This window comes from Salmo salar, chromosome ssa10 (assembly GCF_905237065.1).
Source record: "Salmo salar chromosome ssa10, Ssal_v3.1, whole genome shotgun sequence".
NCBI lineage: Eukaryota > Metazoa > Chordata > Actinopteri > Salmoniformes > Salmonidae > Salmo > Salmo salar.
In genome coordinates, this window is record NC_059451.1 from 40550533 (window position 1) to 40563126 (window position 12594).

General features: G+C 44.0%; 1 protein-coding gene across 1 annotated transcript in view; it reads left to right on the forward strand.

Moving 5' to 3' along the window:
• The window catches only part of adcy1a (adenylate cyclase 1a), a 167819-nt gene that overhangs the window by 146241 nt on the left and 8984 nt on the right, over window positions 1-12594 (forward strand). Inside the window, exons 10-16 of the mRNA XM_045687762.1 lie at window positions 5903-6000; window positions 7902-7986; window positions 8992-9081; window positions 9270-9553; window positions 9791-9917; window positions 10275-10391; window positions 11940-12086. Of these exons, the coding sequence (XP_045543718.1) occupies window positions 5903-6000; window positions 7902-7986; window positions 8992-9081; window positions 9270-9553; window positions 9791-9917; window positions 10275-10391; window positions 11940-12086 (948 nt within the window). The remainder of the gene's footprint in view (window positions 1-5902; window positions 6001-7901; window positions 7987-8991; window positions 9082-9269; window positions 9554-9790; window positions 9918-10274; window positions 10392-11939; window positions 12087-12594) is intronic.

Sequence of the window (12594 nt, forward strand, 5' to 3'; positions counted from 1 at the left end):
TAGAATCCTCTAATTTAGTTAGATCAACTACTGTACAAGGAGATTTTATGGATCTGCCAGAATTTTCATTTAGATATTCCGGTAAAGAAATGCGTATGTAGAGGGGTAACTTTCTTCACCAGTTCTCTTACCATTTTGTACAATTGTGTGATTAGCCTACCAGTTGGTGTAACTGTAATGTTAATTATCTTGAGAGGAATTTTGCTCTTCACTCTCACAATATTAAAAACTTTCAAATGCATTCAGGAAGGATATCTCTTTAGCATGTTGCGGTTCATCTGGTGAAGGATTGACTCGATCTATAAGCCCAGGACGACAGAAAAACGTGCAATAAGATACACTGCAAGACAAGGGAATACATAAACTCAGCTAAAAAAACTCCCCGGTCTTTATGGTTGAATCTGTGCTTCAAATTCACTGCTCGACTGAGTGACCTTACAGATAATTGTATGTGTGGGGTACAGAAATGGGGTAGTCATTACAATTCCAAGATGGCGTAGCAGTTAGACGTCTTTGTCCTCGTCTTGTCGTGTCCCGTGTATATATATATTTACATATTTTCTTCGCATATCTTTTTACATATTTTTTTTTCTTCTAAAAACTCAACCTCAAAACACTCTCCTGCAACCCGCCTCACCAATAATTTTAAAAAAATGTATTATTTACCTCAAATCTGAAATCCACAACAGAGCTAGCCAGAGGTTAGCCAGTTCACTGGCTAACATTGGAGTTCAGCTAGCCACAGTTAGCGGTCATCAGCTATCCATTAACTCAAAATGCTATCGGCAGTTTTTGTACAGCGCGACTCAGACCAGAGCATACCGGACCTATTTCTCTCTCCATATCCCCGGATTTCTACCACAGGCTCTGGACATTTACACCTGGATCTTGCAGCTAGCTAGCTGCTACCTGAGTGACTATTGGCACACGTCGGTCCCGGAGCTAACATAAATTATTCCGGAGCTAGCCAGCTGAAGAGTTCGATCAGCCACTCCTGGGCTACAATCACCTATCCGGACCCGTTTTACTGCCGATGCGGAGCCCCATCGGGCCTTCACAATTGGACTACCGACGTTATCTGCCCGAGGGAGTTATCCAACTGGCCCCTCCGTCTCGACGTAACCTGAACGCCCATCTGCGGCCCGCTAATTGTTAGCTGTCTTATCGGCTGCTATCTGAATAAGTCTATCGGACAATTTTCTTGGGCCACTATAACCATAACTATTTTGCCAATTAGACTGGTCCCCCCTACCACACGGAACCCCACTAATCTACAGACGGAAACGCACGAGGTGGCTAAAAACAGACCTCCCTCCATCTTCTACCAGCTTGCTACCTATGGCTCGGCTAGCTGTCTAATTCTCACTGGACCCTTTGATCACTCGGCTAAGCATGCCTCTCCTTAATGTCAATATGCCTTGTCCATTGCTGTTCTGGTTAGTGTTTATTGGCTTATTTCACTGTAGAACCTCTAGCCCTGCTCATTATACCTTATCCAACCTTTCAGTTCCTCCACCCACACATGCTATGACATCTGGTTTCAATGATGTTTCTAGAGACAATATCTCTCTCATCATCACTAAATGCCTAGGTTTACCTCCACTGTATTCACATCCTACCATACCTTTGTCTGTACATTATACCTTGAAGCTATTTTATCGCCCCCAGAAACCTGCTCCTTTTACTCTCTATTCCGGACGTCACAGACGACCAATTCTCATAGCTTTTAGCCGTACCCTTATCCTCCTCCTCCTCTGTTCCTCTGGTGATGTAGAGGTGAATCCAGGCCCTACAGTGCCTAGCTCCACTCCCCTTCCCCAGGCGCTCTCTTTTGATGACTTCTGTAACCGTAATAGCCTTGGTTTCATGCATGTTAACATCAGAAGCCTCCTCCCTAAGTTTGTTTTATTCACTGCTTTAGCACACTCTGCCAACCCGGATGTCCTAGCCGTGTCTGAATCCTGGCTTAGGAAGTCCACCAAAAACTCTGAAATCTTCATCCCTAACTACAACGTTTTCAGACAAGATAGAACGGCCAAAGGGGGCGGTGTTGCAATCTACTGCAGAGATAGCCTGCAGAGTTCTGTCCTACTATCCAGGTCTGTACCCAAACAATTTGAACTTCTACTTTTAAAAATCCACCTCTCTAAAAACAAGTCTCTCACCATTGCCGCCTGCTAAAGACCACCCTCGGCCCCCAGCTGTGCTCTGGACACCATATGTGAACTGATTGCCCCCCATCTATCTTCAGAGCTCGTGCTGCTAGGTGACCTAAACTGGGACATGGTTAACACCCCAGCAATCCTACAATCCAAGCTTGATGGCCTCAATCTCACACAAATTATTAATGAACCCACCAGGTACCACCCCAAAGCCGTAAACACGGGCACCCTCATAGATATCATCCTAACCAACTTGCCCTCCAAATACACCTCTGCTGTTTTCAACAAAGATCTCAGCGATCACAGCCTCATTGCCTGCATCCGTAATGGGTCAGCGGTCAAACCACCTCCACTCATCACTGTCAAACGCTCCCTGAAACATTTCAGCGAGCAAGCCTTTCTAATCGACCTGGCCCGGGTATCCTGGAAGAATATTGACCTCATCCCGTCAGTAGAGGATGCCTGGTTATTTTTTTTAAATGCCTTCCTCACCATCTTAAATAAGCATGCCCATTCAAGAAATGTAGAACCAGGAACAGATATAGCCCTTGGTTCTCTCCAGACCTGACTGCCCTTAACCAACACAAAAACATCCTGTGGCATTCTGCATTAGCATTGAACTGCCCCCGTGATATGCAACTTTTCAGGAAAGTTAGAAACCAATATACGCAGGCAGTTAGAAAAGCCAAGGCTAGCTTTTTCAAGCAGAAATTTGCTTCCTGCAACACAAACTCAAAAGAGTTATTGGACACTGTAAAGTCCATGGAGAATAAGAACACCTCCTCCCAACTGCCAACTGCACTGAGGATAGGAAACTCTGTCACCACCGATAAACCCACTATAATTGAGAATTTCAATAAGCATTTTTCTATGGCTGGCCATGCTTTCCACCTGGCTACCCCTACTGCAGTCAACAGCACTGCACCCCCCACAGCTACTCGCCCAAGCCTTCCCCATTTCTCCTTCTCCCAAATCCATTCAGCTGATGTTCTGAAAGAGCTGCAAAATTTGGACCCATACAAATCAGCCGGGCTAGACAATCTGGACCCTTTCTTTCTAAAATGATCTGCCGAAATTGTTGCAACCCCTATTACTAGCCTGTTCAACCTCTCTTTCGTGTCGTCTGAGATTCCCAAAGATTGGAAATCAGCTGCTGTCATCCCCCTCTTCAAAGGAGGGGACACTCTTGACGCAAACTGCTACAGAACTTATATCTATCATACCCTGCCTTTCTAAGGTCTTCGAAAGCCAAGTCAACAAACAGATTACCGACCATTTCGAATCCCACCGCACCTTCTCCGCTATGCAATCTGGTTTCAGAGCTGGTCATGGGTGCACCTCAGCCACGCTCAAGGTCCTAAACGATATCGTAATCGCCATCGATAAGAAACAATACCGTGCTGCCGTATTCATTGACCTGGCCAAAGCTTTCGACTCTGTCAATCACCACATCCTCATCGGCAGACTCAATAGCCTTGGTTTCTCAAATGATTGCCTCGCCTGGTTCACCAATAACTTCTCTGATAGAGTTCAGTGTGTCAAATCGGAGGGCCTGTTGTCCGGACCTCTGGCAGATTCTATGGGGGTGCCACAGGGTTAAATTCTTTGGTCAACTCTTTTCTCTGTATACATCAATGATGTCGCTCTTGCTGCTGGTGAGTCTCTGATCCACCTCTACGCAGACGACACCATTCTGTATACTTCTGGCCCTTCTTTGGACACTGTGTTAACAACCCTCCAGACGAGCTTCAATGCCATACAACTCTCCTTCCATGGCCTCCAACTGCTCCTAAATACAAGTAAAACTAAATGCATGCTCTTCAACCGATCGCTGCCTGCACCTGCCCGCCTGTCCAGCATCACTAATCTGGACGGTTCTGACTTAGAATATGTGGACAACTACAAATACCTAGGTGTCTGGTTAGACTGTCAACTCTCCTTCCAGACTCACATCAAACATCTCCAATCCAAAGTTAAATCTAGAATTGGCTTCCTATTTCACAACAAAGCATCCTTCACTCATGCTGCCAAACATACCCTCGTAAAACTGACCATCCTACCGATCCTCGACTTCGGCGATGTCATTTACAAAATAGCCTCCAATACCCTACTCAACAAACTGGATGCAGTCTATCACAGTGCCATCCGTTTTGTCACCAAAGCCCCATATACTACCCACCACTGTGACCTGTACGCTCTCGTTGGCTGGCCCTCGCTTCATAATCGTTGCCAAACCCACTGGCTCCAGGTCATCTACAAGACCCTGCTAGGTAAAGTCCCCCTTTATCTCCGCTCACTGGTCACCATAGCAGCACCCACCTGTAGCACGCGCTTCAGCAGGTATATCTCTCTGGTCACCCCCAAAGCCAATTCCTCCTTTGGCCGTCTCTCCTTCCAGTTCTCTGCTGCCAATGACTGGAACGAACTACAAAAATCTCTGAAACTGCAAACACTTATCTCCCTCACTAGCTTTAAGCACCAGCTGTCAGAGCAGCTATCAGATCACTGCACCTGTACATAGTCCATCTATAATTGAGCCCAAACAACTCCCTCTTCCCCTACTGTATTTATTCATTTATTTTTCTCCTTTGCACCCCATTATTTCTATTTCTACTTTGCACTTTGTTTTACTCCATGTGTAACTCTGTGTTGTTATATGTTGTCGGACTGCTTTGCTTTATCTTGGCCAGGTCGCAATTGTAAATGAGAACTTGTTCTCAACTTGCCTACCTGGTTAAATAAAGGTGAAATAAAATAAAAAAATATATATATTTTTTTTAAAATCATGTTAAACACTATTCTTGCACACAGTGAGTCCATGCAACTTTTGTGACTTGTTAAACATGATTTTACTCCTGAACTTATTTAGGCTTGCCATAACAAAAGGGTTGAATACTTATTGACTCAACACATTTAATCTTTTCATTCTTTATTAGTTTGTAAACATTTCTAAAAACATATTTCTACTTAGTCATTATGGGGTATTGTGTGTAGATTAGTGACACAAAATCTAAATGTAATCCATTTAAATTCAGGCTGTAACACAACAAAATGTGGAAAAGGTAAAGCAGTGTGAATACTTTCTGAAGGCACTTCAGGGTTCTTTATAGAACATTTATGGAGAATGGTTCTACAAAGAATCTTTTTCAATTTCAAAGATTCTTTGTAGAACCATGTAGGGATTTTATTCCAGTTTAATAGCCATATTATATTGTTAAAATCCATAGGTTTTATTATTGTGTTTGAATCAGGTGTGCCAGTTCTGGAATAGATGAGAGTGTTTGAGCAGAGAATTAAGAACTACTGACTTATTCATATTTAACATGTAATAGCATAACATAACCGATTAGATCAACTGGAATGACACTATCACTCATGGTTGCACAAAAAGAGCTGTGAGCAAACCACACCCCAAAATATTCTGAATAGCCACAGCCCCTACATTTTAAATAATTTATCACTAAAGGAAATAACTATTTTTTCAATTGCAAAGAACCATTAAAGGGCTCAAAGGGTTCTTTGGGTCAGTATGGTTCCACATAGACTGACTGTCCTTTGGCTACAGTGTTTACATAATTGTTACATTTGTTTAACTGCAACTCATCTTTTGCCCCACCTCTCTCTCTCTCTCTCTCTCTCTCTCTCTCTCTCTCTCTCTCTCTCTCTCTACCTCTCTCTCTCTCTCGCTCTCTCGTTCTCTCTCTCCCTCTCCCTCTCTCTCTCTCTCTCTCTCTCTCCAGTATAACCAGGAGTATGACGGTAATTTCATCAGTGCAGTGATTGTCTCTCTGGTCCTCGCTGCTCTCTTTGGCCTTATCTATCTTCTGATGATACCACAGTACGTACGTACGCACGCACGCACGCAAGCACGCACGCACGCACGCACGCACACACGCACACACACACGCATACACACACACACACACCAGATCCAAAGCAGTATTGGATGTTTATCCAGGTCCCTAGGACGTTAGGAGATGCCTTCAATACCGACCACTAGGGGCAACGATGAGCACTATAACCATCAAGTAGGCTCTATTGTTGCAATGTGTACCAAAACGTTGGTACTTTTTCAATACTAGAATATGAAAAAACGATTTGTTACTAGAAGTTTTGTTGCTTTCTGTACTTCTGTCAAATGTTTCTTACGTCATATACCCATTGAGAGGATCGAGTCTGTCTAGTAGTTTGTCTGGATCTTCTCAAGGGGGCAGTAGCTAGTCAGGATGTGCTTGTGCATGCAGCTGACTCAACCCAAGCCCCTTTTGAGAAGCAAGCGAGAGGAGAGAGAAAATGCTAACAGATTGGCTTCTTCTAACGAAAACATCTTACCTCCACGCCCGCAGCTTGTTGGCAAAACTGGCTGCAGATGTGAACTATGGGAATACTTTGATTACAGAGCAGATGATGAGGGTCAGCCCACCAAAACAACTAAGCAAAATGTTTTACAAAGCAGTGCAGTACAAGGAAGGTTTCTAAAACGCCAAAAGACAATTTTACACATGACATTTGCATTGTAACGTTATTCTACTAGCAACTCAATTTGAATTATGTTTAAGTGACAATAACATGAACAATTATTCAATTATTCTGAGTCATGCATTCATAGCCTAGCTATGACAACAATATACACCGAGTGTACAAAACATTAAGCACTTCCCATGCTCTTTCCATGACATAGATGACCAGGTGAAACCAGGTGTACGATATAATCGCTTATTGATGTCACATCCCATTCAATCAGTGTAGATGAAGGGAAGGAGACAGGTTAAAGAAAGGTTTTTCAGCCAAGGAGACAATTGAGACATGGATTGTGTGTGTGCCATTCAGAGGGTGAATGGGCAAGACAAAAGATTTAAGTTAATTTGAACGGAGTATGGTAGTATGTGCCAGGCGCACCAGTTTGTGTGAAGAACTGTAACGCTGCTGGGTTTGTCACGCTCAACCGTTTCCCGTGTGTATCAAGAATGGTCCACCACCAAAGGACATTCAGCCAACTTGACACAACTGTAAGATGTAAGATCTTTTTGAGTTATTTAATGTCTTTATTCTTAATTTAGAAAATAAATTGATTATAGAATAGAAGGTATTCTATTTGTATTTGTTGTTGTTCTTCCAGTTATCAACATATTATTACAATGTTCAATGTAAAAAAAAAAGAAGAATTCCATTTGTTATTCTGTGTCTTCAGCTAATACGCTTCTTTTTTTTGTCGTGGTAGCGTTTTGGTATCGAGTATTGTTTTGGTATTGAATATAGTTTTGGTGTCAAGTATGGTGATACTAAACCTGGTATTGGTATCGAAGTCAACATGTTGGTATCGTGACAACACTAGTAGGCTCACGGCTTGCTAGAGCTCCGGCTCTGAGGGTTCAGTCCCAGTGGCATGCTGGGTTTTTAACCCTATCAAAACCCTATCTCAACTTAACCAATCAAAACCCTATCTCAACTTAACCAATCAGAATTAATAACTCAATTTAACTGTCAAAACTCAACGTTTATCTCTCCCCCTGGACAAACGTTGAATACTGAAGCCAGACCTTGATATCTTGTTGCACACACACATAAACACACACACAAAGATAAAACACACACACACACACGCACACACACAAAGAGAGAAGTCTCGAAAGTAACAAGACGTTAGAAAAGTTGATAAGTCACTACGTACTTATTATCTTCTCTCTCTCTCTCTCTCTCTCTCTCTCTCTCTCTCTCTCTCTCTCTCTCTCTCTCTAGGGGACTGTTGGTGCTGCTGTTGCTGGTGATGTGTTTGTGCTTCCATGTGGTCTGTGTGATGTATCTTTACATCACAAGTGTTCAGGTAGGGAAGTCTGCCTACCTAGTGCTAGTCTATCTATTTGGTAACCCTTTAGTTGACACCCAGCGACATAACACGTTATGACACGGTCATAAGCGTGTAATAATATGTCAGAACAGCTGACATAACGTGTCATAACCTGTTATAATATGGTCATAGCACTGTAATGACACATATATTTAGACCATTATTTTATGGCTGGTTATGACATCTATATAAGAGTGTCAAAACCCACAAAACCTACCACATAAGGCAAAAGGCACATAAGGCATTCCATTACACCATAGCCTACGCATCAATAGTATGTTTGTTATATATATAAAAATGAAATTGACCATGTTAAATTATCATTGTAATTGAGCACTCACTGATGTCAGACATGCACCTACCCCAATGCTCTGTTGCTGATGACTGGGATGAATGCAGGAGCAGATTTCAGGAGCAGGACAAGACACCCTCTTTTTGACTGTTGACTGATATAAAGGCATGTACGTAATAGGCCTATCTGGCTTAAATGATTATGATGGTCATAAAAGCTCATTTTTTTTGTAGGTGTCATAACCAGCCATAAAATAATGCAATATATGTCACAACAGGTGTAAATATATTGGCCATGACAGTGTTATGACCATATTATGACAAGTTATGTCAGCTGTTATGACATATTATGACATAGTTATGACTGTGTCATAACGTGTTATGATGCTGGGTGTCAAGTAAAGTGTTACCAACAAAACACAGGGTCATACCTATAGGCCCTGCTTTAAAGTAGTGCACTAAATAGGGAATAGTCTCCCTCTCCTCCTCTATAGTAGTGTAGTGTCTGTGGAGTGGACTTACTGCTCGTCCCCCTCCAGTCATTTTTCTCCTCTCACAGAAAGAGACTCATTCTCTTTTCAGACTCTGTTCTCTTTTCCGCTCCCCAGTAATGACAAGATGCATACAACTATCATTGAGATGAACTGGTACTTCAACTCCTCGTTCTCCATCTCCCTCTCCTCGCTTTAGTGTTTTCCAGGGTGTCTCACCATTCAGATCCGAACAGCGCTCTGTGTGTTTCTAGTCCTGTTGACCTACTCTGTCACCCAAGCCTCTGTGGTAAGTGTGTGTGTTTAGAAGTCATTATGTAGGTTTGAAATCTGGCAACTCTAAGACATGCTTTAAAACTCAGGTTAGCTCCACTATTAGACTGACATACAAGAGCTCCTTTCCCCTCATAATCTCTCCCTTTCTTTTTAACCCGTCTCCTTCCCCTTTACCCCTCACCCTTTTCCTACCTCCTCCAGGTGAGCTGTTTACCCTGGGTCTGGATTATGGGAGGTAACTCCAGTAGCAGCTCCGTGGAGACTGTTTCCATGGACACGCCGAGCGAGCCAGGGCCAATGAACAGTACGGTAGCGGAGGGGGTGTGTCCGAACGTTTCCTACGCTCTCCTCTCCTGTGTGGCCGGAACTCTCACCGTCATCCCTTACCTCCGCGTCTCCTCGTTACCTAAGATACTCCTGCTCTTCCTTCTCTCTGTCCTTTACACTGTTGCCATGGAGACCAGCGGGTACCGCATCGCCATGAGGTAAGGGGGCAGGGGCTTGGGTGAGGGGGTGAGAGGAGTGTGGTTCAATATGGGCAGGGTATGCTTTATTGGTAAGTTTGGTAAGTGTGTGTTTTAATGCAGAGTGTGTGTGTGTGTGTGTGTGTGTGTGTGTGTGTGTGTGTGTGTGTGTGTGTGTGTGTGTGTGTGTGTGTGTGTGTGTGTGTGTGTGTGTGTGTGTGTGTGTGTGTGTGTGTGTGTGTGTGTGTGTGTGTGTAGGGGAGGTATGCTCCACCCTCGGCGGTATGATCCAGTGCTGGGTCTCCTGTTGTTTTCTGTAGCTCTGGCTCTACACTGTAGACAGCTGGACCTCAAACTACGCCTAGACTACCTGTGGGCCACTCAGGTGAGTGTTTGTGTGTGTATGTGCGTATATGTGTGTGTGAGTCATTAGTGTTTGTGAGTCATTACCCCCATCTAGTGATGAGGAAAAGCTATTACAGCTGAAATAGATTACTTTGTGAGCGCCAAGTGAAAACCAAGCCCCCTTTTTGGATATCTCTACAAACTAAAGGACTATCACTCTTTCATTCTGTCTGTATCTAGGTGTGTTGGTTATTTGTTGGTTGTAACCCAAATGGCACCCTATCCCTATGCAGTGCACTACTTTTGACCAGAGCCATATAAGGAATAGGTTGCCATACTATACTAATACATGTATTGCATCAGTGATAGTGTTTTTGTTTCCATGTATTTTGTGCAGGCAGAGGAGGAGAGAGGCGACATGGAGAAGGTGAAGCTGGACAACAAGAGGATCCTGTTCAATCTCCTACCTGCACACGTTGCGCAGCACTTCCTCATGTCCAACCCCCGCAACATGGTGGGTCTCACCCCCGTACCCCTCTCTCCCTGTCCCCCGTCACCCTATCCCACTGCATCACATGCCCCTGCTGCCCCATCCCCCCTACGCCTTGTCCCCCGTCCCCCCTGCACCTTGTTCCCCTGTTCACCCTATGCCTCATCCCCCTGTTCCTCCTGCCCCCCCCGTGCCTTGTCCCTCAGTTCCCCCTGTGCTTCGTCCCCCTGTCCCTGCCGTTCCCTGCTGGGTCATCTCCCGGTCATGTTTGGGTAGTGGTGCATTTGAGTAGCTGGTGTGATCAGGTCATTTTGAGGTCATGTTTGGGTTGAAGTGTGATCTGACCACATCATGACGTGGTCATGTTTTGATGTTGCCTGAGAGCTTTTGAACAGTAAATGTTAAGAATTGCCTCTTTTACCTCCAAGGTTGTATGGTGGTTGTGGTTTGTTTGTGGTTTGGTTGCACTTTGGTTGTGGTTGTGGTTGTGGTTGATATTTGTTTGAGATTTGATTGTGGTTTGGTTGTGGTTGATGTTTGTTTGTGGTTTGGTTGCGGTTTGGTTGGGGTTTGGTTAAGGTGTGATGTGACAGGTTCTCCGTCGTTGTGTCTGCTGATTGATCAATATCCATTCTAATAATGTCTGTTCCTCTCCCAGGACCCTCCCACTCCCCCCTCTCAGGAAGAGGAAGTGATTAAATCAAACATCCTGTAGACTTCCCAACCAGGACACATGTATTCCCGTCACAGATTTTTTTGTAAACAGTGGAACCAGGAAGTGACCCTGGGACAGTTGTTACAGGGGTGGTAGAACAGGTCCTAGAGCAAGGGAGAGAGAGAGGATAGTTATTACATAGGGTTAAGAGTACAGGTCCTGCAGCGCCCTGTCATATTGGTACAGTGTGTTGATGGACATAGGGATACCGGGAACAGCGGTGACCCTTAAACCCTGGAATGTTGTAGAATGGTTACATCTCTCGATCCCATGTATCCCTATGTCCATCAATGCACTGTTTCAATATGCCAAGGTGCTGTAGGACCTGTTCTGCCACCCCTGTAACAACTGTCCCAGGACCAGTGTAATAGCCCTATCTAGCTCTGGTTGCCTGTCTATTCTAGGACATGTACTGTTAACCCTCTGTAACAACTGTCTCAGGACCTGCTCATATCTGTGTATTAGCCCTATCTAACTTTTAGTTCCTCGTATCTGTTCAATGACATGTACTGTTAACCCTCTGTAACTGTCCGAAGACCTGTTAATACCTGTGCAATAGCCCTATGTAAGTCTTGTTTCTTGTCTACCTATCTGCCTCCCTGTTTTAGAACCTGTACTGTTATAACCACGTAACAACTGTGTATATAACGAGTGTATCTCCCTGTCTGCCTATCTGATCTAGGACTGGTACTGTTAACTCTGTAATAACTGTTCTTTCAGGGTGATGAACCATCTAACATCAAATTGTAAAATCATGAACTTTTCCTTTAACCCTTTGTAAAAACTATTTCAGGACCTGTTAATACCTGTGTAATAGTCCTACCTAACGGCTAGGTTCCCTGTCTGATCTGTGTTAGGACCTGTACTACCAGTCGTATAGTCAGGTAGGAGTGCTGTTTGCCTCCATCGCTAATTTCAATGACTTCTACATTGAGCTGGACGGCAACAACATGGGAGTGGAGTGTCTCAGGCTGCTCAACGAGATCATCGCAGACTTTGACGAGGTGAGGCATCCCAAATGGCACCCTATTCCCTATATAGTGCACTGCTTTTGTCCAGAGCCCAACATTGATTTATTTTATTTGCAAAAAAAAAGATAATTGAAAAACGAACAGTGCAGATACTTCTGCAATCGGAGCCCAAATGACACCCGATTCCCTATATAGTGCACTGCTTTTGACCAGGGCCCTATGGCACCTTATTTATTTTATAGTCCTATGGACCCTGGTCAAAAGCAGTGCATAGGGAATAGGGTGCCAATTGGAATGTGGACCAACATCTCCTCTACTTTCACTTTCTACTGTTCCATGTGTACTGACAGTGTTGACATTAGCTGGTCAGATATTAGAGTGGTGGTGTGATCATACAGTTAGTTCATTGCTCTCTTCAGGGAGAGGAAGATATTCATGTGGGGAGGAGGTTGGTTTGGCTGAAAGTTGATTACAGGGTTGGGGTCAGTTTGAACTGAAGGCAGTCAATTCAGGAAGTAAACTTTCGAAAAATTCCAATTCC